Genomic DNA, 23,540 nt, shown 5'->3' with positions numbered 1-23,540 from the left:
ATAATGTCAGTTCTATGAGACCTGCACTTGTTGCCTATAAACTGCTGCGCCCAATTCACACGCTAATGCTAACTTACAAAGCATTTGCACACATTAGGATATCAATCACAGTAATGAGGGGTGTGGGAATCAACAAGGTAAGTTTTCCAATCCTGGGATCTCCAACACTGGGCTGCCATTACTGCAGCTGGAGCAGGAACAAGAGCAACAGTATGAGGAAACCATTAGGAAAACCTTACTTTCCTCCTTTCTCCAGCAGAGCACCAGTGCCAAAAGCGCAGCAGGAGGAGGTCTTGGACTGGGGCCAGAGCCTCATCTGTAATTTGAACACTGCTAATGCCTTGCTTGCCAAACTATGCTACCCATGCCTATCTGCCTTTATTGATACATCCTTCCCTTCTCCATGAAGGTGTAAAGGTTAACAAATGGTTAGGTATATTTAGCATGCTTATATGCCATTCACTGAATGAACCAAATCCTACGAAATGAGTGCCTTTCTCAATTATTGTCCTCAGCTGTTCTGACTGTCATCAAGCAAAATAGTTAGGAGTTCCCATAACTCAAGGCCCTGCTATTTATACTGCATAGTCCAGATGGGACATCTAGTTCTAACAGGTGCTTAGTACGAAGCCAAAGGCTATAGGTCAGCTCCTGGCTGCAAAATCAAATAACCTATTTGCTCTCTGACCTCTTTATGGACCATGAAAACAGAAGAGTGAAAATCCAAAACTCGGGTTACAACGTGAAATTTGGAACCATCAGGGTCACGCAGATCCATCGTTCCAGTTTCTGTCATTTCCCTGGCATATTTTCAAACAGCCACCAGTGGCCAGCACAGCCAACGATGAAATCAAAGCACCATCTCTTGCTTGAGAGGGGACAGTGTGAATAGGAGTGGGGAGGAAATACGACCATCCTCATGATTTGACACATCCCAAGATCTCAACAGACTATAGGGACTGAAATCATGGCTTGTTTCAATCTATGACACAACCTAGTTGCTGTAAGAAAAACACTGGGGGCTAATTTGATCAGAAGAATGTTGGGCATCTGGTGGGCGGGGCTTGTATGTCATGCTCCGGAATCAGCCCCTCCCTTCGGTGTGTTCCATATCTCCCCTCAAAGGTCCTGGGCAAAGGCCTGCTGGATTCACATGGTCTCTCCTCGTCCTGAACATCTTGATCCATTGTGACTTTTATTTGCTCTTTGTAGCACAAAAGCTTCCCAATGTTATCAAAGTTATATTATAGCTATTTTAATAGCTATTATGACTAACACAGACTGAGAATAAGATGTGGATACTCATGCAAAGTTAGCTGGGCTTTGGAGGCTAAAATAGACCTCCACCAGACTATGTTGAAATGGCTGGAGAGATGTTTCAACATCTTGAAAGGAAAAAAAGAGAAAAGATTGGAGGCAGGGAACCTGAATGAATCAATGGAATGTATGACCTTTTCCAACTCTTCCTTGTGTTATTTAGACCACTGACAACCTGATATGTGCCATACATTCACCAGTGTGCAGAAAAACCTTGGATCTAACTTTACCTCTACAGATTTCTAAACATCCAGTCTGGACTGAAACTATCCAGCAGCCCTCTTTGTAAATGCAGTCCTAGACTTCAGCACTCCAAAGTTAGGATTTAATAAAATGGGTTGATTGTTTACAGATTAAGACTGAAGCGAACCTCTGATGTGCAAATGACTAAAAGCCACAATATCTCTCTGTACCATCTTCGTATAATCCAAACTGCAATGTAAGGTGGTACCAGTAGATGAGATATATCTTTAAGGCCTTAAAATCTTAGCATCAGCTTTGGAAAGTTAAAATAAAAGCTATTTCCCTTCCTACTGAGAAATTTCCTGTTTCCAGGCACTTATTAGCTGGGGCAAATCCTTAAAAGTGTAACAAGCATTGGGGCTCATTCTATTGAAAATATATTTTTCCCCTTCAGAAGCTGCGACCATTTGTTATGAAACTTGTCCTGAGCTGTCAAGCATACCTTTTCAATCAAAGCAACAGCTGCCAGACTGATATAGCCAGAACAAGAATGCTTGAATGGTTACATGCCCTGGTTTATCTCAAAAGAGGACAGGTCTTAGTCTCAAAACACTACAGAAAGCCTCAGAAATGAAGTGACTCGACATTAATCAAACTTAATGCAATGAAGGGGAGCTATAAAACAATACTTTTTAGGAAGCTTATTCTGAGTACTCCTGGGGATAAACAGGAGCAGAAATAAATGAAGACCAGCAGTTAAAAGACATTCCTTATTATTTCTGAAATATATCCTTACCTTACTATCATTGGGACAGAATAGAAATATGCTGGTTGCCATTTAATCAAAAGCAGGAGCTATAGGATCGCACGGTTCCTCTAGGGAACAATTTCCCCCTCTTACCACAAAGTCAATAACCTCAGTAATGGCTAACCATGATTCTCATTTAAACAGGATTTGAAACCAACATTAAACCACTATTTAATTAAATCACCGCCAGCACATTAGTATTTCTGTTTAGAACACCCACACAAACCACAACAGCTAACTGATAGAGTACAAATTGGACAATTCATCTGATACTGGGCAAGGATCCTTAGCTATAAAGCGTCCATTGCAGGGTATGCAATCTATCCCCTTGAACCCATCTACTGTTTCATTGTGCTACTTAGGGAAAGGGAACATTCCAAGTACACAATGTGTTTTTGTTAACAGCGGCCAAATTTCAACTGGCTTCGTGATGGAAATGATATATTTATATTGTCTTACTGACACTGAAAACTTTTTCACACACACAATATAAAGAGGAAGAGAGTTTTAAATTATGTTGGAGAATATGTAATATATTGTGAGCTAAGGTTTTATTTATTATTTTCCCCTTTTTGCTCAGAAAAAAAGAAAACGTAAGTGAATATTGGTTGCTATGTTTGAAATGAATTAATTTTACTTGTGAGTGCAGAATGGCAGTATTGTCAATTGCAACACCCAAAGGATCTTCTCGAAAAGCTGCTGCAACTGTTTATAAATGCTTATTGGATCTTTGTAAGGCAGATGTTCTGAAACTTATGAGAGTTGTGAAATAGAATTTTCCATTTAACCTAAACAATAGAAATTGAGAATGTATATAGAATATTTCTCTAGATTTGAACTGAGACTGATCCAGCAAAACTTGTTACTTATTGGACTCTGCAGTGTTTGTACAGAAAGGCACTGTCTAGTACAGAAAGATGCTGGAGGTGTAATTTGTCCTTAGATAAAAGGATAAATACCCACTATGCATTATGCTAGTGAATCCCAACCTTTTTGGAACGGCCCACAAATCCAATTTTACTTGGTATGGTCACCTATTCATTTATTGTCACATAAATTTTGGATCTTAGGTCTTCGCTGCCACGCGCTGCCAGAGAACAATTATTAAGTGTTATAGAAGAAGAAGAAGAGTTTGGATTTGATATCCCGCTTTATTACTACCCTAAGGAGTCTCAAAGCGGCTAACAATCTCCTTTCCCTTCCTCTCCCACAACAAATACTCTGTGAGGTGAGTGAGACTGAGAGACTTCAGAGAAGTGTGACTGGCCCAAAGTCACCCAGCAGCTGCATGTAGAGGAGCGGGGAAGCAAACCCGGTTCACCAGATTATGAGTCCACCGCTCTTAACCACTACACCACACTGGCTCTCACAGTGTAAACCTCGAGCCTCTCCGATGTTCAATTACAAATATCAACACAGTCTTATGCCAACAAAACAAAAAGTTGTTAAAAGGCATTCATTGTACCAATGAAGGACTACAAGCAATACTTATTTGGGGCTTCCTTATAAAGCCCACAACCTGCCTACATAGACTTCATTAACTACAGTAGAACCTCTACTTACAACCGCCTCCACTTGCAGATATTCCAAGTTTCAACCGCAGCAAACCTGGAAGTAACTGGCGGGTTTGCCGCCATTCGCGCACGAGCAGGAGCGGCGATCGCTGTTCGCACCTGCGCAGAAGTGGCAATCACCATTGGCGCATGCGCAGAAGAGGGCAATCGCCGCCCACACCTGTGCACAACAGCACCTCTCCCAGTGACCCATTTTGCCATAAGGATGGCCCTCCAGAACAGATTGTGGTCGTGAGTAGAGGTTCCACTGTACTTGCAGGAACTTGAAACCCAGAGGTTAGGAAATGCTGCATTATGCAATAGTGTGAGAACCTCAGCACCTTTGCTATATTTCTTTTTATAAACAAGAAATTCATGTGGACAACTGGAGGGCTTATATCCACTTATATGTTTAATTTTGGATGGAATTACTGGTGGCTATTATATTCTCAATGTGAGTTTACAGTGCGTATTGTTAGTTTTTCTGCAAAACAATAACAATGCTTTTCTGTAAAAATATTTGTTTTTTTCTTCTTTGTTAAATCTGACACTTAAAAAACATACATATGTATATATATAAAAGAAATGAGTAACTAATGAAATGTTGCTTAAGGTATTGTTCTTTTGTAACTGCCAAATTCTGTAAATGAAGTAATTAAAAAAAAAAAAAGAGGATTGTGCAAAACCCATGTAAACAAGCAGGAGTATTGGCCACACTCATATGTCCTTTTGCAAGCTTGATAACAATATTCATGGAAAACATCAATTTAGTGTGCATTCATTAGCAGCTTTAAACTACAAAGGCTCCAATTTACATTATGGTATGAATGAAAAGTTAGCCCTCCCATTAGAGGTTTAAAGAAACAAAGTCCTTGCTAGAAAGAGGCTTGTGCCCCAAGAACATATCTATACTTTCTTCTTCTTCATAATTAAAAATTTACATTTTTACATTCATGAAATCCTCTAGTATCTACAAATATTGTGTCTCCTTTCCAATATTACATCTAAGTATGACTTGGCTAACCAGAGTTCATAACCCAAAAAACATTCAAGCTTTGAAATGTAAGAGGCCAATCAAAATTTGGAGTCAACTTTCATTTTCCATCCTCTTAGCATTCAGTTTCACAAGTTCATTTCTCTCTCCACATTAAAGAGCTCTCTAAAAGGTAGAATGTTCAGACATTCTTCACCAGGATTTGGCTTGATGTCTGAATTCACCTAGATCTTATATTTTGAATTGTGCCAGAGAGAGTACATCTGTACTTCTCGAATAAGGAAATGCACTACTTTGTTAGCACATACTCTAGCCGTGAGTGGTGCGGAGGATGTGTGAAACAGCCCAACATGGAATGAGCAAATGCTATTTATCCTAATGCCACAGTTGCTGGAAATAACAAGCCAGTTGCAGAGCTGTCAGACATTTGACACTTCCCACATAAGCAAGAGAAAATTTGCGTTGGTTACTGTGTGATGCTGCAGTCTTTGCTATGCACACATTGTTCCGACTCACTTCTCTTCATGCCTAATAGTTAAGATCTTGTTGGACTAACATGGAATACTAATTTTTAAAGTAAACATTGGCAAGCTCTTGGACACTACTATAGGGTTGCCACATTTTGAAAAAAATTCTGGACACAAGTTGTTTTTGGCAAAGTTTTTTTTTCCAAAATCTAAAAAAAAAGAAAGTTTTTTTTTGGTGGGGGAATTGAAGTTTCTGAGATTTTAAAAAGAAAATTGGCAAAATCCACACTTCTGACATGAGTTGCCATATGTCCAGATCATCCCTGACATTTCAGCAGTTTCCGCCTGGATGCTGTTTTGATGGCTGAATCCTGGCTATGTCCGTGAAATTCCAGACCTATGGCCACCCTAACTACTAGCATTTCTTTCTCTCTAATACTGCACTTGCAACTATACCTATTTATGCTAAATCATGACTAGGACATACATGGACCACAGGTTGTAAGCTTGTAAAGCACCCCACTTTCACCTGCCCCCTCCATGAGTTACAGTCCCCTGTGCCATATTCATATAGTCAACAGAGGGTCTTCCAAACTTTTAGAGAAACTCTGAGTGGGCATGGGCGGGGAGATACAGCTGCAGTGGGTAGGAGTAATTGGCAAAAGTCAGGTGTCCTGCCTCACACAAGCAAAGGTGCTTCTGCTAGTGGCAAAACCATAAGAGGATACAACATAAGCACATTAACAAAATAGCAAGAAATACTGTGTTGCAAAAAAAACACAATCTGTGAGTCAAGAGCTGGCACTTTCTTGACTTTGCATTGTATTACTGTTTCTTGAAGACGGTATTAAATAAAACCTTTGTGTTATTGCTCTGACAGTTCAGTTTTGAGGATAAATTGACTGACCAACTTGGTTATCTAACTGTTTGCTCTGGTTCACCAATTCTCTCTGCAATTGTTTCTTTGTTTTTCTTCTTCCTCCCAACTGTCTGGATGTATGTTCACGAGGAGTTGAGCTCCACGCTTCTGTTCAAAGTCAGGACTATTTCTTGCCCTCATCCTGAATTAGCTTTAAGACAATGTCCTATAGCCAGTCAGATTTATCTATGAGGGACAGCATTAATTCAAAGCTGGTGCACTGTAAATGCAGAAAGCATTTCTCTCACTCTGAATTGATGCTGGGGAAGGAAGGCGTTTGCTCATCAAAGCCAGAGGTAAGAGGGACTTTGCTGCCATTTGCATCCTACCCAAGAATTGCCAAAGGGGGCACTTTTCACTGACCACAAACAGGACTACTCTGTCAGGGAATTCATTTCAGCTCAGCCCTGCAATTGTAGCACAGGACAGACACTGTCTAGGGAATTCAGGTAAGTGGAAAGATTATCTGCAACTGGTTAATGCATAAGCAACTAGGCATCTACCTTTCCAGAATTCCCGCCTAACTAAATTAAACAAATTTTGCACAGCTGAAAGGGAAAAGTCTGCAAGTTTTATGAACTGTAGATTGATTCCTACCACCTGCTTCAAGGAATCACGAAAAAGTGCAATGGTCTTTCCATAGATGCCAATAAAGGGGTTCCCGGAAAGGCATTCCATAGAATAACAATCTCAGCCACACCTGGAAATAGCAGAGCTTCCTAACTAGGCCTGCACTTTTAAATATGCAGACAGTCCAGTTCTGTGACAAATCTTCCTCTATTGTTTGTGAAACAAACACACACATTCTTGGCACTGATAGACTCTGAAAATCAGACAGATGGAGATGTTATTGTCAAATGAAGAGGCCAGGATTTCAAAAAGCTTCTTAACACACCTGTCACTATCACTTCTGTTCCGCTGAATCCAGCAGCCCTTAAAACTTATTATCAGATCTGTTCAGAAGGCACAGCAACGAGGCAAGAAAGATGAAACCATGTAAGGTGTTGTGTCTTGTAGAACCAGAACAGTTTTGACATGTTGTGGATACTGTTCTTTGTTGTTTTTCAGTAGATTAGGTTCACATAAGAATGCAAGAGCCTCAGTGGATCAGACCAAAGGTTAATCTAGTCTAGCATCCCGTGTCACACAATGACCAACCAGATCGCATGAACACAAATAGCCCTCTCCTGTTGTTACTGCCACTGAGGCACATACTTCCCCTAAACCCTGGACTGTGCAGATAGTCACCACAACAAGTAGCTACTGACAACCAGTTCATAAATGTGTCTAATAACCTTTTAAAGCCATCTACGCCAGTGGTCATCCCCGTATCTTCCGGCTGAGCATTATGTAAATTAATTATACACCTGTGTGAAGAAGTTCATCCTCTTGTCTCTCATGATTCTCCTGCCAATCAGTTTCACTGGATGACCCCAACATCGGAGGTGGATATGCACTGTGCACACACACCACAAAAAATCAAAGACTACAAAGATGCAAACTTGGACAGGGGGGCATAATCTATTGAAATAAGTCCGCAAAAAACTTTGCAAAGGCAGCTGAAAGTAAGAGAAAAAGGCGGGTAAAAGGTTTGAGATAGTCTTTTCACTACTGTCATTATGTCACTGCTTCTCTTAATTACTTCCAGGGTTATTTGGGTCCTCAGGTAGAGTTCCTAAAGCATATAAATTGTCTGTTTGATGGCTTGCCTGAAAGAAAGAGATTTGTTGGAATTACAGTTCATTTTTTCGTCTACCCAGACATGTCGTCAAAATAAAATAAAAACCTCTTTGTGTAGCATACAAAATATGTTAACAATACAGTACATTTATCACAGATGCCGAATTTCTGTGCACAGAATGAATGCAAGAAATCTCTACTAACAAAACACACCACATCAATTCTGCACACTAATGTTTGTTCTGTGTTGTTGAAAGAATTAAGTTTTCCACACATCAGAGCCAGCTCTACAAAGACTGATGATAAACTGCGTGAAAGATTCAGCTGCATCACTCACATGCCTTGCCTTAATATCAGCTAGTCCAATGGTGAGGGAACAGAGCTCTCTCTTCTATTTTTTAAAAAGTCAACAGTATTTTTTGGGAAACTTTGTATATTGCTCTTTTTCCTTTTTGAGTTTCTCTTTGACAAATTTCTTCTCCAAAAAGCTTCAAAGTCATCTGGCATTTCAAACAAACAATAAAAAAAAACCTGGCATTCTCAGAGTAGGTGGTCTGAAACATTAAGCCATCAACAATTAGCTTTATGCCTTCTTTTCTAAGTGACAGGATTTGTTCTCCTTTCACTGACAAGGGTAAGGCATCCTCTCTGTCTAGCACTGTAAATTATAAAAGAAAGCAAAAAAGCAACCCCATTTGCCATTTTTAATGGATGCACTTCAATGCTTTTAATGGTTAAACACGCATATGGCAATATATTGTCGAGCAAGGACTATGAATTGACAGGTACAAACACTTGCCAAGCAACATAAAATTTAAAACCAAGGCTGTGCTCCAAACTCTTGCATTACTACTGACCTTGGCTCTAGACACTGTCTACTTTGTTCACCTAACCAAAAGAAAATGTTTAACTATGGGTCTTAGCCATTAACTCCCATGGAATTAAAAAGCCAAACTTGGGAACCCATTTACACTATTCAGAGGGGAAACTGATTAGGGGGAAATAAGGAACACAGGCACAATGCCAAGCTATAGACCTCCTTGAGGAACTCTACAAGGCATGAGCAGGAAAGATCAACACCTCCCAGTTTCCAATAACTGGAACTCTGTCTGAGCAGATATATGGTACTGAATCGACAGAATCCATCAATAAAAGCAGTGTCACCTCACTGATCAACAGAGAACATTTTTAAAGAAAGACCTTTCTAATTAAGGGGAGCAGAATTATAATATGATCCTAGGGTTGTAAATAAACTATTTCAACTTCCATTAAGAAATAGAATAGTAGACAAATCTTATAGCAGTGAAATAGAGGCAAACTGCACATGTAAAAATCATGTACGATAAACAAACAAGCAGTTCAAATTACACAGCAACTAGCTTTCTTTCGTGAATCACAACTCACAAAACACTCCTCCTTTGCAAACCATTGAAATGAATCCCGAAAAACTCAACACCATTTTAAAGTGTTTTAAGCAGGGAACATTGGGTGATATCCAGCTAAGCCATGCTCAGAGTACACCTACTGAAATCAAAGGACTTGAGTGAATTGATCTCAACGAGTCCCCTGTTTGACCCAACAGGCATTAAGAGTGTTACAGTGTTCCAATCAAACACTTCACAAAGCCCTTGCTGGCCAGATGGGCGGGGTAGTAGTAGTAGTGGTAGTAATAATGATGATGATGATGATGATGATGATGCCTTTCCTTTCTTTGCCCCAAGTGCCCCAAAACATACCTTGGGGAAAGTGGTGGGAGGCACTCCCCGTCCCCTGAGTGTCTCAGGAGACTGGAACTACAAGTTCTAGCATCCCCAGCAGGGAACTGGTGCTCTGTGCGACATTCACTCCAGGGATTTAGGGACTCGCCGGTATAAGAAGACATACTGCCAGGTATATGGATAGACAGCTGCTGCCTCTGCCACTTCACCTGCCCCCAAGATTAACTTCTTGGGCGATTGGCAAGGGAAGGAGACACAGGAAGGTACAGCTCTCAATTCTGCCAACAAGAATTTGAACAAGGGCGGCAGCACTCCTATTTGAATTATCATGACACCCTTAATGATTTTGAATAGCATGTTCAATTCACAATTATTTAGGCCATGAATAGTCTGGCTTCAAATAAAATAAGTTTCTCAAAGTGGGAATTATTACATATTCATTAAAGGTAAAGGTACCCCTGACCGTAAGGTCCAGTCGCAGATGACTCTGCGGTTGCGCGCTCATCTCGCTCTACTGGCCGAGAACATAAGCATTAAATGTATCATATATGCACCCATGTATCACCTTTCTGCACGCTCATGTGAACATCTTTTATAGTTTTACACACAACTGGAATCCTCTGAATCATAGCTAGGCACGTTCGTTGCCATTATGTAGAGAGGATTATGTCATTTCTTGAGGTGTGAGCCAAAAAAATGTGCTAGGAAAGACATTGGTTCCTCCACTGGCAAGCGATAGAAAGGCCTGATACTCCTGATACTTTTCGAATGAGCCACAGAGATACCTGGCTTGCCCAAGGCCACAGTGAACACCAAGCTCCATGGATATGTGACAGAGCTCTTGACGGTGAGCCACTCATATAAACATATTTCACACAGTGAACTTTCCAGTGAATGTTGAACTTCCATTAAAATGCTGCATCTCATCTTCCCCTCACATTCTGTTTTGGTTAACTTTCCCAGGACTTTGCACACGATGGTGACGTAAATGTGAACACATACTGCAAAATACATAGGACATGCCAAAACCACGGAAAACAGCATGTTGACTGCATCATATTTTTTTAAAAAAAGGCTTGTGTGAACAAGTGTGTCTAATTTTTAGCCCTGAAAAACTAATGAATATTCTGCCAAATCAAAATTTTCCGTGACATTTTCACACATAATGCTGAGCAGGGTCTGCTCAACAAACAATGACTCCTTTCACAGAGATGTAAGCAAGCCACATTTTGGATCTGCAAAGCTGCTATTGCCTCATGACTCTGTAACTTGTGAGCATTTAGGATGAGATCGCCACAGCAACCATCACTTAAGAAGGCTGCACGGTTTGGACATAACACCAAACCATAGTTAAAACAAAACTTGGTTCATAAGCCAACAACAAAGCATGGATTCACAACACAGCTAGTTTGCTGCTCTGGATGTTCAAACAAGCCACACTTTAGTGAAACAACCCGTGACTGTGCGAACCAGGCCACAGTATGTGTGTGAAGTTTTTAAAAGTCCTGGAATTTCACACGCTGATGATGTGGCCCAAGATAATTCAGGAGCCTACTCTGTATTTCCTCATTGTTTGAACCACAATTTAAAAAACAACACCACCACTAGGATATTTTCAATGTGCATTAACTTAGCAGCCTGCAAGTTTAAACTGCACTGGTTAATACTGATGGGGGTACATTTTTAAGCAGTAGGGCTGAAAAATATAACACAACAGCCTTTTGTTTCCTGTCAGCATTTGTTTCACAGTTTACTTTCACACTTGGAAGATGATCTCCCTCACCTAATTTGCTGAGAATATGAATGACCTTGGGTGATAATTGGACTGGCAAAAGCAGTCAAGACCTTTCCCAAGACCTCTGTTTATAGCTCCAAATTTGCATTTTGCTCCCAAGTGAATTCTGCTATGTTTTATCGCCTCATTGACAGCTCTGTTTAATTAAGCATATGTGATAAAGGCAAGACTTCCTGAAGACAGTAGGGAAATTTTTATAAGGGGAATGGTGGTTTAACAGCAATAGCGATGAAGCGTAGCGTTTTCATTTTAATCAAACGAAGGAAATCGTTGCAGAAAGTGGGCCACAACCAGCAAACATAAAGATGCCATTATACTTCCAAGTGGTAAATAATGTATTTATTTTTAAATGGCACCACTTGCAAAAACATCTCAATATTAAATTGTCAAAGTAAGCTACAATCAAATAAATCCTACTTATTTCCACCCGCTGGCCTTGCTCCAGTGAAGTGATTCCTAAGGGGAAATAGTGATGCTTGTGGGGATCCACTTGTCACAGTGAGAATCCTCCCCATACACAGGATTCTAGATTCTATCTGTTCCATTGGACATTGGGGTTTAAGGCACTTCACCAGAAAGGAATAAAGAACAACATCATATGACTTCTGGAAAACGGCTTAACTCACAACCAACATTCAAAATCAAAGGGACATAAGTGTCGTTGGCTGGAGCTTCAGGCTCCGCTCTAAATACATTAAACAAAAAAGCTTCTACAGTGCCTTTGCTTATCCACAGATTTTTAACAATGTGCTATCAGAGTGTTAAGTTACCAAGATATTGTTAGCTGCCCTAATGTAGCCAAAGGCAGAAAGAACTAAGCAAAGAAGAGGCGGCGTGCTGGGACTACTGTAATCTGAATGTACAATACCACAATGCACAAGCGAAGATAAAGCAACTTTAATAGTCTATAAAGCCAGAGATTTATTTGACTCTCTAGGAGGCTAATATTTTATCTATCTGATTTTGACATCTTTGTATGCATCCCCCCCCGCCCGCCCCCAGCAATTTTTGGAGTCTGCTGCTTCGGAGTGTTATAAAGAATGTCCTTTACCAATTAACTGCACCATCCCCATAGCAGCAAAGAAACACACTTCAAAGAGTGGACAAAATGGGAAACGAATGTAATAGTCCACAAGACCATTAAAACTAGTAAAGAGTTAAGGAAGGCGGCTCCAGTTATTGAAAAGGTTTGCAACAGAAGGAGCCAGTAACTCGCCTGCTGCAAAGCAGACTGTACCTTCAAAGCTTTCAGCGGCAGAAGGAAAGCCAATGTGCAGGGAAACAATAGGGGATGCAGAGAAATGGGCAACCTCCCATCCATGTGTGGAAATACTTTAAAATGAAACAAGATGGTTTTGAAGAAGACCGTTATTAATTTACCACTCTGCTGTGCTTCCTCCCCTTCTTTGTTTGTAAGTGTTTGGCTAAGGTTGTCATAACCAAACGCAAATGGAAAAGGGATAACCAGAAATAGAAAACCTGTAGAACTTGGCCCATCTCTGTTCTACAGCACACAGTTCCCAAGAAAACACCCACCCACACACCCTTGAAGCTGGGGGTGAGTTTCAACACAGCACATAAAACTGCAGTTGATGGTAAAAGTAAAGGTGACCGACTCTGGGGTTGCGGTGCTCATTTTGCTTTACTGGCCGAGGGAGCCGGCGATTGTCCGCAGACATCTTTCGGGTCATGTGGCCAGTATGACTAAGCCGCTTCTGGCGAAACCAGAGCAGCGCACGGAAACACCGTTTACCTTCCCGCCAGAGCAGTACCTATTTATCTACTTGCACTTTGACATGCTTTCAAACTGCTAGGTTGGCAGGAGCAGGGACCGAGCAACGGGAGCTCACCCCGTCTCAGGGATTTGAACCGCTGACTTTCCGATCGGCAAGCCCTAGGCTCTGTGGTTTAGAGCACAGCGCCACCCGCGCCCCTGCTGTTGAGGGTAAAGATGGTTAATTCCCTGTGCAAACATGGAAGCCCTTTGCCGTTTCCAAATTTTCAAAGCGCTAATCAGAGACTCATAGGTGTTACGTGGACGAACCCAAGTGCTGTTCAGACCTTGTAGTTACTGAGGTGGGTACTGTTGTCCATCTGCAGATGGAACACTCTTTGGTCTGGGGGAGGCTCTGATCAGCAGAACAGAGAAGGAGGGTAATTTGTGCTGATTCCCCAGCCCCTGCAGCCCACATTCCCCTCCAAAGGGTCCCCCAAAGTTCTGGAGGGATCAAAGAGCCTTCATTTGGCACAGGCATTAGTGGATATAAACCTCAGCTATGGAAGGCTTATACAATAGTCTCTGAAGAAGGAAACTGGTGAGCAGCCACCTTGTATTGGCGGCACTAAGTTCACATTGAGCCTGTACTGGCAGAGGAATCATAGTTCCTTTTGGTGACCAATGGCTTAGGGGTCCTCAAGTGTCAACGTTTGGGCTAACCTATCTTGACTCAGGAAGCTAAATGCTCTTAGACCTGAGAATCTGACTTCTAAAAATCTTGAGAGGCACACCAGATAAGAAGCTAAACAAGAACTCTCTCACACAAGAGAAGAATAGCAACTGAATACTCCTCAACTCCACCCAGATACAACTATGTCCAGTGCCTCCTAGTGAATATCCACACAGCACATGTGAACATGTGTCTTGGGCTATTGGTATGGCATCAGTTAAGTGTGGGCATGGAAACTTTAGCTGAAAAAACATGGACCAAACTTGAAGCTTTTAATCTTACTGAATATGTAATATGCAATCTACCTATTTCTGACCCTCCTAATTACATACCTCTCAGACATCATTAACCAAGTATTGGACTTAGGAGTAGCATTTGGTTTTGTTGTTGTAAAAGCTATGAATCAACTACTGAAATTTTAAGGTTCGTATAGACCCAGTTCTGCCGAAACCTAAGTATGTTTGTACAAAACTCAGGAGTATCTTTACTATTTATATTGATCTTACTGCAATTCCTGAAGACCAAGTGTTTAAAACAAAATGAAACCACACTGGATATATTTAAATAATTTTGAAGAGCAGCGCTCTGAATATTTAATAGCTTTTTAGCTTATTTGTGCCAATTCTATTCATATCACTTCATACAATTGACATGGTAATTTACTGCACATGTAGTAAATTAAGGATGATTGTGCCTGATTGCCCAATTATTGTGATATGCATGAAATAATACTACAGATAGGGAAAGACCTCTGCAGTGTTTGCTCTGTGGAGTCTCAAAAAGAATGTTCAAGCCCACCAATTAAAATCCAACAGTTAAATCATGATGGCTTTGGCTTCAAATGTGGAAAATTATACAGGGGATTACATAAAACTGAAGGAACTAATCCAGATGTGAAAAAACCTCCAAATTCTTACATTTTTATACCATCAGTATCTCAGTTCTATGTTTATCAACTTCACTTAGCACAATTTAGATGGTGATTTGTTAGCACTGTTCACAAACATTTTATCATGTGCTGACCAGCAGAATGGGAAACGTCCAAAGTAAGTCACTGGATTCATTTTATTATGAATTTCAGTTCCCACTATAAAAAAATCAGTTGGCTGGTGTGAAATTAACTCACTACGACTGTTCATTGTTCAGTTCAATCTATGCCTTGGATGCTGTCGTACATGCATTTTCCTATGCAGTCACATTCCACCATAGATAGTCTAGACTCAAAGTTGGATTTCTGTATGCATATATTTAGAATCCATGATATTCAGTATCAATTCAATAGAACGTATGTGAACTGGAGAGTCAATATTCACATTTTAAACTGTGATTAGTATGAAAAGGTTATTGTGGACTCTGTAGCATTATAAGAGATTGTTTGGGACAAAAGGGCTAAACACATTAGAGGTGGCCAACCTTTTTGAACCAGTCAGTGCACTTCAAATTTTGGGAGAGTCACGGGGACACCAGCCATCAAATGTCTGTCAAGGGTGTGTGTGTGTAGCACAACACAAAACAGCTTCCTTGCAGAGCAGGCAGGGCATAACGCAAATTTAGAGAGACAACTACCCATGACAACCTTATGCTTATCATAAGTGGCTCCCCCCCTTTTTTTTTAGTTATATAGATGCCTAATTACATCTTTTCTTATTTAAATAAGATCCATTAAAGAGATATTTCCAGGCCCTGGTGGAAATGAAATGCCCCTGGCACACAGTGTGTCTACACGCTGTGAATTTTCTATTAAACTGGGCATGCGATGGAATGCTGCTAATCTGTGAAAGGTCCTTGTCTAAGGCTTGGCTTACAAGTCAGACACTCTCCTTTAGTTGTACATTTAAAAAATAGGTGTTTAATATGACCAGCTCTGCTGGAAGACATTATTCTCCCTATTTCCAATTCCCCCCCCCCAGTTGATTTGCCCCCCTTTTTGCATCAGAAAGGAACGGAAATATAATAACAGCGATTAATTATATCCGCATTGTTCTATTCTTCTCTTAAGTCTAGATCAGTTTGGTTTTTCTTTTTGCCTTCTTCAAGTCAGACTGAGGCAATATTGAAGAGTGCTTTATCCCAGAGAATGTTTTTAGGGTTAAAAAATGGACCTCCTGTTTTCACTCTGGCCTACAGATTTTTCTCTTTATAAATATATTACTTCTCTGTTTCATCTTCTGCCAGTTTGCAACATCCAGCCTTTAATTCAGATATGACTTCGCTATTCTTTTTTCAGACGCTATTAATAGTTGAAATGCAATCATCCTCCCTGGAAACTGTACCAGTAGCATAACAAAAAAAAAGTTATCTCGTACACTGGGGTGTGGGGGGAGGGGAGAGAAGAGACAAAATATTTGTTCACTCAAGCAGTGCTATAGCACTTCACTAACTGCAATAATGAAAATTGCCTTCCCCCAGTTCTCCCATGAAAAGAAATCTATGCCTTCAAGCCTTTAAAAATAATAACTCTGAAAAACTTGTGAGCTTATGGATAAAGGATAGAGGGGGAGAAATGATGTTGTGCATCATATTTTCAAACTTCGTACTTTCTGGGCTTGTATATTGAAGTTATTTTTAAGTATGTCCCTTATGACTTGCTCGTGTGGTCTAGACATCAGTAGACTTGGGTTTTCTTTGTGCAAGGAGGGAATCTCTGGGTGTTTTCACTTACAACATTGTTAATTATCATTCTGACATCATTGCATATCCGTTAACAAGACACACGTGTAATTATGAATCGGCTATCAAGACAGATTCATTCCACAATAGACACTAATCACTTAACTTGAAAGCAGGAGACAACTGTGAGGTTCTGAATTATTTAAGGTGCAATCCAAGCAAAGGTAAGCACATTTAACTCTCCTTAATTTTAGTGCAAAAGATGGAAGCACGTGTCTTATTCTGCCACAGAAATCAGCAGGCTTCAGGGTTATTTATTATGGCTTGATTGCATCATTACAGCCTGCTTTTATATCTTTCAACTTGGTTCACTTCACAGTTGCCCTTTGACCATGTAAACAATAGTTAAGAGGTTGCTAGCTACTCTGGGTTTAAAAATACGTTTTGATTTATGAGGTAGTGTCCATCTCTGCAAATACATGAACATTGTTTGAAAGTGCCCATAAGGTGTAGTTTCCTAGCTGATGTTACGGATCACTAAAAACCCCTCAAATCATATCAGTGTTGACATGGAGGGTTTTCCACGAGCTCAGCAATGTGTGAAAGCATTTGATCTTGATAGAAAAGGTCATTCATTTAATAAAACTGTGTTAATGAGAGTTTTGATATTGGGAATCCACCCAGCACATAGTTAAACTAAGGATGTAGTGGTGGCCACCAACTTGAATGGCTTTAAAAGAGGGCGAGCTCCAAATTACAGCCATCATTTTGCAGATTTTGCACTTGCAACTTAGAAGTGCCTGGAAGACGGCTAGGTGGGATGCCATTTCCACACAACGCACAGGCTCTGAAATCTTCCCAAATACCACAACTTGTTCTTAGTTGTCCTAACTGCAGCACATTCCCCCCCCAAAAAAAACCTGGAGCATACCAATTAAACAAATTCTGCTATTAAGTTTTCTTCTTCTTTTACATTTTGAAGATTGCTCCAGGATCATCCTGGCATTGGCCTTGTTTGCACATCATCGTTAATCATAATGGCACCACTTTGCTCCTCCCTAGCTTAGCATTATATCCAAACTCTCTTGTAGACTGTTTCATTCCAAATGAACCAGGTCTTATAGTCAAGACTTGCCCTTGGTTACCAGACGGTAGATTTTTTATTTATTTTTAGTGACACTAACTACAGGGTGAGTCTTTTAAAAGAGGCCCTGTGGAACACGTGTACTCTGTATTCTCAGGGCCTCTTTTAAAGGGCTCACCCTGTACAATCCACACTTCAGATAACATGTACACTAGTGGAAAGGAACACAGTGTCCCAGATTAGCATGTTCATGGAAAACTAGTATAGGGCAATAAACTGAGCCTGTATAGAGTATTAAACCAGCCAAAGACATTTTTAAACTGTCTTATTTCACATGCAGAGGCACCTTCAGAGGTTATCATTACCACATGCAAAGAACTACTCCATTCATTCAGTGGAACCTGGATGAATGGATATTGCTGAAGAGCAGCATGGGGTAAATTGCACTGTAACTTGCTATTTAAAAGACAGCACTCCGTCTTGCTGTTCTACAGAGTGGATTGCTGTCTCCACTCTGCTAGTTAGCCAGGATGATAAAACTAGGACCCAGATCAATAAATCTAATATAATATGTTTCAATTGCTCAGCAGAAGACACCTTCGTCGACTGATTAATAACTACGGTGACATCACTATTCCTTAGCTCCACATTCTTTTATTCAGCTGGACAAGGTCACCTTTGAAATGTATCTTTGCCCTCAGACATTAGATTGGATTCTGTGAGGGAGTCCAGATAGCGTTAATGTGTTTGGACATTAAAGAGATAAAACATGGTTCAAACGTTCAACCATCACAAGCTCCCTCTTCCTGCTAAGGCTATCGCAATGCACTGAAGATAACTTATACAGGCATCATGAGCCTTTGAAGGCTGAAGATTTCTGCTCAATGGACACACACAGGAAATTGATGATGATGCTAATAAAATGACATGCTTATTTCCCCCACTCTAAGTACCACTATTCTTTTAACATTTTTCTGTACATGTACAGAACTCAATTTCTACTCTTTGGTCGCTACAAACCCACTTTGGGGAGTGAGAATCATCAACTGTTAATATTATGGCACAAATGAACGACCTTTAAACTGCAGAGATATTCCGTTTTTGTTTCAGGAGAGTAACTTATTAAGGTGAGATTCATCACTGTGCGTGTGGACATGCATAGCCAAAAGCTAAGCAGTACATGTAAAATTATGTAGTGATTTACAAGCTGCTCCTTTGTAGAAGGAAACACACACCTATACTGTTATTTTCACAGCCAGTTTATTTTTCACCAGCACCTACATTCAAAGACGATGAAAGGTTGTCTGTATGATTTACTTCTTCAAAATGAAGAGTAACATCTCTCTGCCCCTACATGAACATGATGGGGCTTACTTTCAAGTAAATTTGCACAGATTATACTGCACGCAGAAATGCCTTTATCATACCACCTTCAACTATTGTTTGCATTCAGCTTTAATTTGAAAAGTCTCAAGAAGGCAAATGTCAGGAGCCTTCCTATTCTGGGCAAGATGAGGTATTTAGTGCTCACTTTATCTTGCTTCATATATAGCCTTTCTACCCTCTTTCTTCTCTTGCCACACACCTGAGCCTCCATCCTGCTTCTACATATTGCACAATATTAACAAGATAATCAGAGATGGCACTCTTTTGTGCATGTCCCCAAGTATTGCAAAGTTGACAAAGATCCACTGCTAATGGAGTGGTTGAAGGGAACAAAAATATTTTCAGATCCTACAGTTCAAAACATTTTACACTGAAAGGATTGCATGAATGCCCACCAACTAGGTGTTTTTGCAGATAGCCTGCCCCAAAATTTATTATAACTTGAAATCAGTTGAATTAAAAAATAATAATATGTGTGTTGGCTTGCTCCATTTGCACCTTTAAACATGCTTTCTAGCACAAAATGTTCTCCATAATATTTTCTCTTACAAAAAACACTGTTGAATGCAGTTTTCTTTATCCACGCAGAATATAGCAAATATATATATCACACTTTGCCAACAGAAAATCTTTAACAGCTGTTTATTGCTCATTTGCAGAACATAAGAGCAAAGGAATTCCATGTCTTGGGGAAACTGGCTGTTCCATGCTATCTTTGGCTACAAAAGCAGCACTTTTCCTTAAATAAAAATAAAAGTAGTTCCCCAACTTCCCCGCTTTTGCAACAATGAAAGAAAATCAACAAATTCTAATATAGACAACAATGGAATCTGATTTGCAGTTAGCCGATTTCCGTTCCATAAATCAAACATTCCCCTTAAGCTCAAACTATCATCTTAAGTAATGATCTTGACAACAGGAACAACTTTTTCAAACAGTCAAAATGTTAGGAAAATGGGAAGAACTCCAGACTACGAACTTAAAAAAAAAAAAGAGTGCTCAGTAACCCTTCAAGGAATTTCTCAGGCAAGCTCATCACAATGTGCTTTAAAAGCTCACTTAACAGGGGCTTCTGTCCTTTATCATCTGTTCAAAACATTTTGGTCCTCTTGGGGGGAAAAATGCCTTAGAAACCAAGCTAAATAAAGTCACAGTTCTCACAACAGATACTTGCCTTCACATATGGTTTTAACTAAATAACTTCACGTCTCCAACAGCTTCAGAAAGAAATAACTGCAGCATACCAAGTACATGCTAGCTCCTCAAAATGCCAGGACATGCACATACCTTCCATAATCTGGCCTCTATATTTAGATAAGAACTGTACCTAAAGCCAGGAAGGTCAGCACTGAAGCAAGTTGAGCATATTTGAGCTGCCCGGTCTTTTAGCCTCTGCTACCCACAACACAACTCTCCCAGGCCAGAGATCCTTGGGTATCCCATACACAAAAGAATAGAGAGGGAATTCTGCCCATCAGGAATGATCCAACATAGCATTCTTACTTCAATAATCCTGTCGTGAATCTGCAGCCCTCCTTCTTTAGCAGCAGGCCCGCTGTCTGCTATTTTAGAGACAAAAATTCCTTCGCTAGATGAGCCGTCTTGATTGTCCTTTGAGAAGAAAGAAAATTGGGATGGGGAGGGGAAGGAGAGAAGAATGTAAACACCGGTTAAGATTGAAGCATGTCGAATTCATGGCACTGGTCACCATTTAAGCACTGCACGGCATATGGATGTTTCAGTACACTGCTGCCCACTGCCCCAGCAGTATAGCACGCTCACACTTTCTGTGGGTAAATGCCAAACGCAGCCACAGACAGGTAGGTGTTTACCTTGCCACCATTCAAAGGTGCCACCGTTTCGGATTTTCCAGATAAAACAGAAAGCGAGGGAATGTGAGGTTCTTCCATTCCTCTGCCCACCAGTGGTCTCACCTAAAGGCAGAGGTGGAAGAGAAGAGAGAGCCATCCTTCCCCACATGAACCTTACTGGATGCCGATCTCCAGGTGCCTCTGCCTTTGGACCCAAGATCCCTGTCTTCCAGAAGAAAGACCCATGTCTTTGGCAACACCTAACCTGTGGCACTCACTCCCCAGACATGTTTAAAGCACCCTTTCCTGTTGGGTGCCAGGGGATGTCCTCTTCTCCCATGCCTTCATAGCATTTAACTGTAGTTTTCTACCAGAACCCTGCCCACCACTGTTGTAACTGACAGATTTGCAGTTTTTGTTTCCAATAGTCAGCTACTGGGTTGTTGTTGTTGTTTAATCTGTTGCTGTCATCTGTTCCCTTGATTTTCTTAAAAAATATCTGACAGTTCTTTTTATCAGCCATGTGAATCCAAACAGATGCCAGAGGCTGAACTTGAGATGTTCTGCTCCCAAAGCATGGTCTCTGCCACTGAGCTATAGGCCATTCCCCTTTTGCAGTTCTATCGTGACCTGCAGGGCAACCCAACCCAACCCAACCCAAACCTACTGTGTAAGAATAGTGGTGAAAGGAGGGGAAGGTACACAGCCCAGGTAAGGCTTGGAAGAATGCTTATTAAGGAAAAGCATTTAGATTTTGGCATTGGTATCACAGCTCTTGTCTGTTAGGGAAACTATAAAGTTTAGAATAAGTTTGTGTTGCTCCAAGAGCTCACAGATCTATGCACAGAGCATCTGCCTTGCATGTAGAAGGTCTCAGGTAAGTATGGAAAAAAACTCCTGTCTGAAACCCTGGACAGGTGCTGCCAGTTAGTATAAACAAAGCTGAGCTAGATGGACAAGTGGTGTGGTTCAGTAGAAAGCAGCTTCTCATGTAAGCTGAACTCTCCAAGGTAGTTTCAGAACACTGCTGCGTAGAACTGAGCTGAAAACTGATTGGTGAAAAAAGGGGTTCGCCCTTCTATAACAGGACTGAAAAAGTGTTTCATTGTTGTCCAAAAAAAGTATAAGCAAAAACTGCTCATTTATCAACTAAGGTTAGATATAGTAAAAACTGACTGGCTGCGCAGGAGCTTGTCATCATTGTATCCAGAACAGGATCCCTAACTTGCTGGGATTACTTGTGGAGAAATCACAGTGAAGAAGTAGAGAGAAAGGGCAAATAATGTCTGCAAACAGTTATGGAAAAAACTTACTACACATGGCAAAATGCAAAATAGGAGAGCATTTGGCTCAACCCTGCGACTTTACAAAAAAAAGTTGTTTTATAAGTACAATATTTGCATATTTTAAGCTTTTTCAATGCAGGGTGGAGAGATGGTGCTCATAATGTCACTCCCCCCTGCAAAAAGAGAGAAAAGTATGAATCTGGCAGCAGAGTGTTACATAATTGTTGTTCGTTACGGCTGATCCAATTCCCTAAAGATTCTGAACAGTCCATACTTTCATTGGGCTGTAAAATGGAAAGACTAATCTGTAACAGTTCAGCGGCTAAGTATATAATAGCATAATATGTGGTTTATGCTGCAATTCTAGTCATATGTACCTGGGAATAAACTCTATTGACCGAAAGATAACTTACTTCTGATTAAACACACACAGGATTTTGCTGAATGTGACAATTCCCAGCCCAATCCCATCTATGACCATATACCAGTGAACGAGATAAATCTATCAAGCGACTTTTGTTAATTGGGTAAACATCTTTAGGGATCTTTAGCAGCATCAATGAGATTGCACAGAAGTGTCATTAAAATGCTGCTAAATACAAGGAAACGGTTTAATTAAACTGCATTAGCCAACAAACTTGCCAAATTATTTCAAAGAAACCTTTATACAAGAAAATAAGCCTCCCTCCTTTCATACATTACAAGGCAGACTTGGGAGGTCTGTTGATTTTGTTCATACAGTATGACAACAACCAATAAATATGAAGAGTTTGTTTTAAGTTACAAGAAGCCCAAGCCCAGGGCAAGAAAAAGCTGAGGTGAAATTGTGAAGTCCCAAACTAAATATCATCATACAGATTGCACACAGTGTTTAAGAAACCATATGTTAGGATGAAAGCATGGTATCCCAGAGACAAGTGTTAGAAACTGGGATAGAAAAGCTAGGAGCCAAATGGCTTCTGGGACCTGGGCTGTGGGTGCCAAAACAGAACATCTAGCTGCCACATTATTTTGATAAGTATGAACTAATACACAATTCACATAAGTGACAGATAGTTAATATCAGAAATTGTTAATATGTGTTTAATTTGGTGTTTACAATAAAAAAATCCTGGTACCGTACTTCAGTTTTCAAAACACTCTACTCCTTATTGTTAAACTCCTTAATATATTGTCTATCCTTAACATATACTTCGAGGCTTCAAAGAAAATACATTTCAGTAATCCTTGAATGTCAGCCAGGCACAAAAAAAATGGCACCCGGACTTTTTGAGGTGCTCGCAAATGGGAGAATATATCATCGCAAAATGTGCCTGGCACCTTGCGAATTTTGAACCGTGGACAAGATTGAGGCCGTTCTGCTCATCCTCTGGTCCTCCTGGGAGCTGGGAGCTAAGTCAGTTTGGCTTAGCATGTGGTCAAACTCGGGTTCGGACAGGAAGCGAAGACAAACCATATCTAAGCTCACAGCAGCAGCAGGAC

The 23,540-nt window shown here is 40.5% G+C and overlaps 1 protein-coding gene across 2 annotated transcripts in view; it reads right to left on the bottom strand.

Moving 5' to 3' along the window:
* Positions 1-23,540, bottom strand: part of PDZRN3 (PDZ domain containing ring finger 3) — a 177,050-nt gene that overhangs the window by 140,710 nt on the left and 12,800 nt on the right. For both annotated transcript variants that reach the window (XM_081901455.1, XM_081901456.1), the window contains one exon: positions 20,465-20,572. In XM_081901455.1, coding sequence (XP_081757581.1) covers positions 20,465-20,572 — 108 coding nt within the window. The remainder of the gene's footprint in view (positions 1-20,464; positions 20,573-23,540) is intronic.

Source organism: Podarcis melisellensis (genome assembly GCF_964234715.1).
Source record: "Podarcis melisellensis genome assembly, chromosome: 2".
In the NCBI taxonomy this organism is placed as follows: Eukaryota; Metazoa; Chordata; class Lepidosauria; order Squamata; family Lacertidae; genus Podarcis; species Podarcis melisellensis.
Note: the sequence above shows the minus strand (reverse complement) of the source record. Positions and strands in the feature narration are given on the sequence as shown.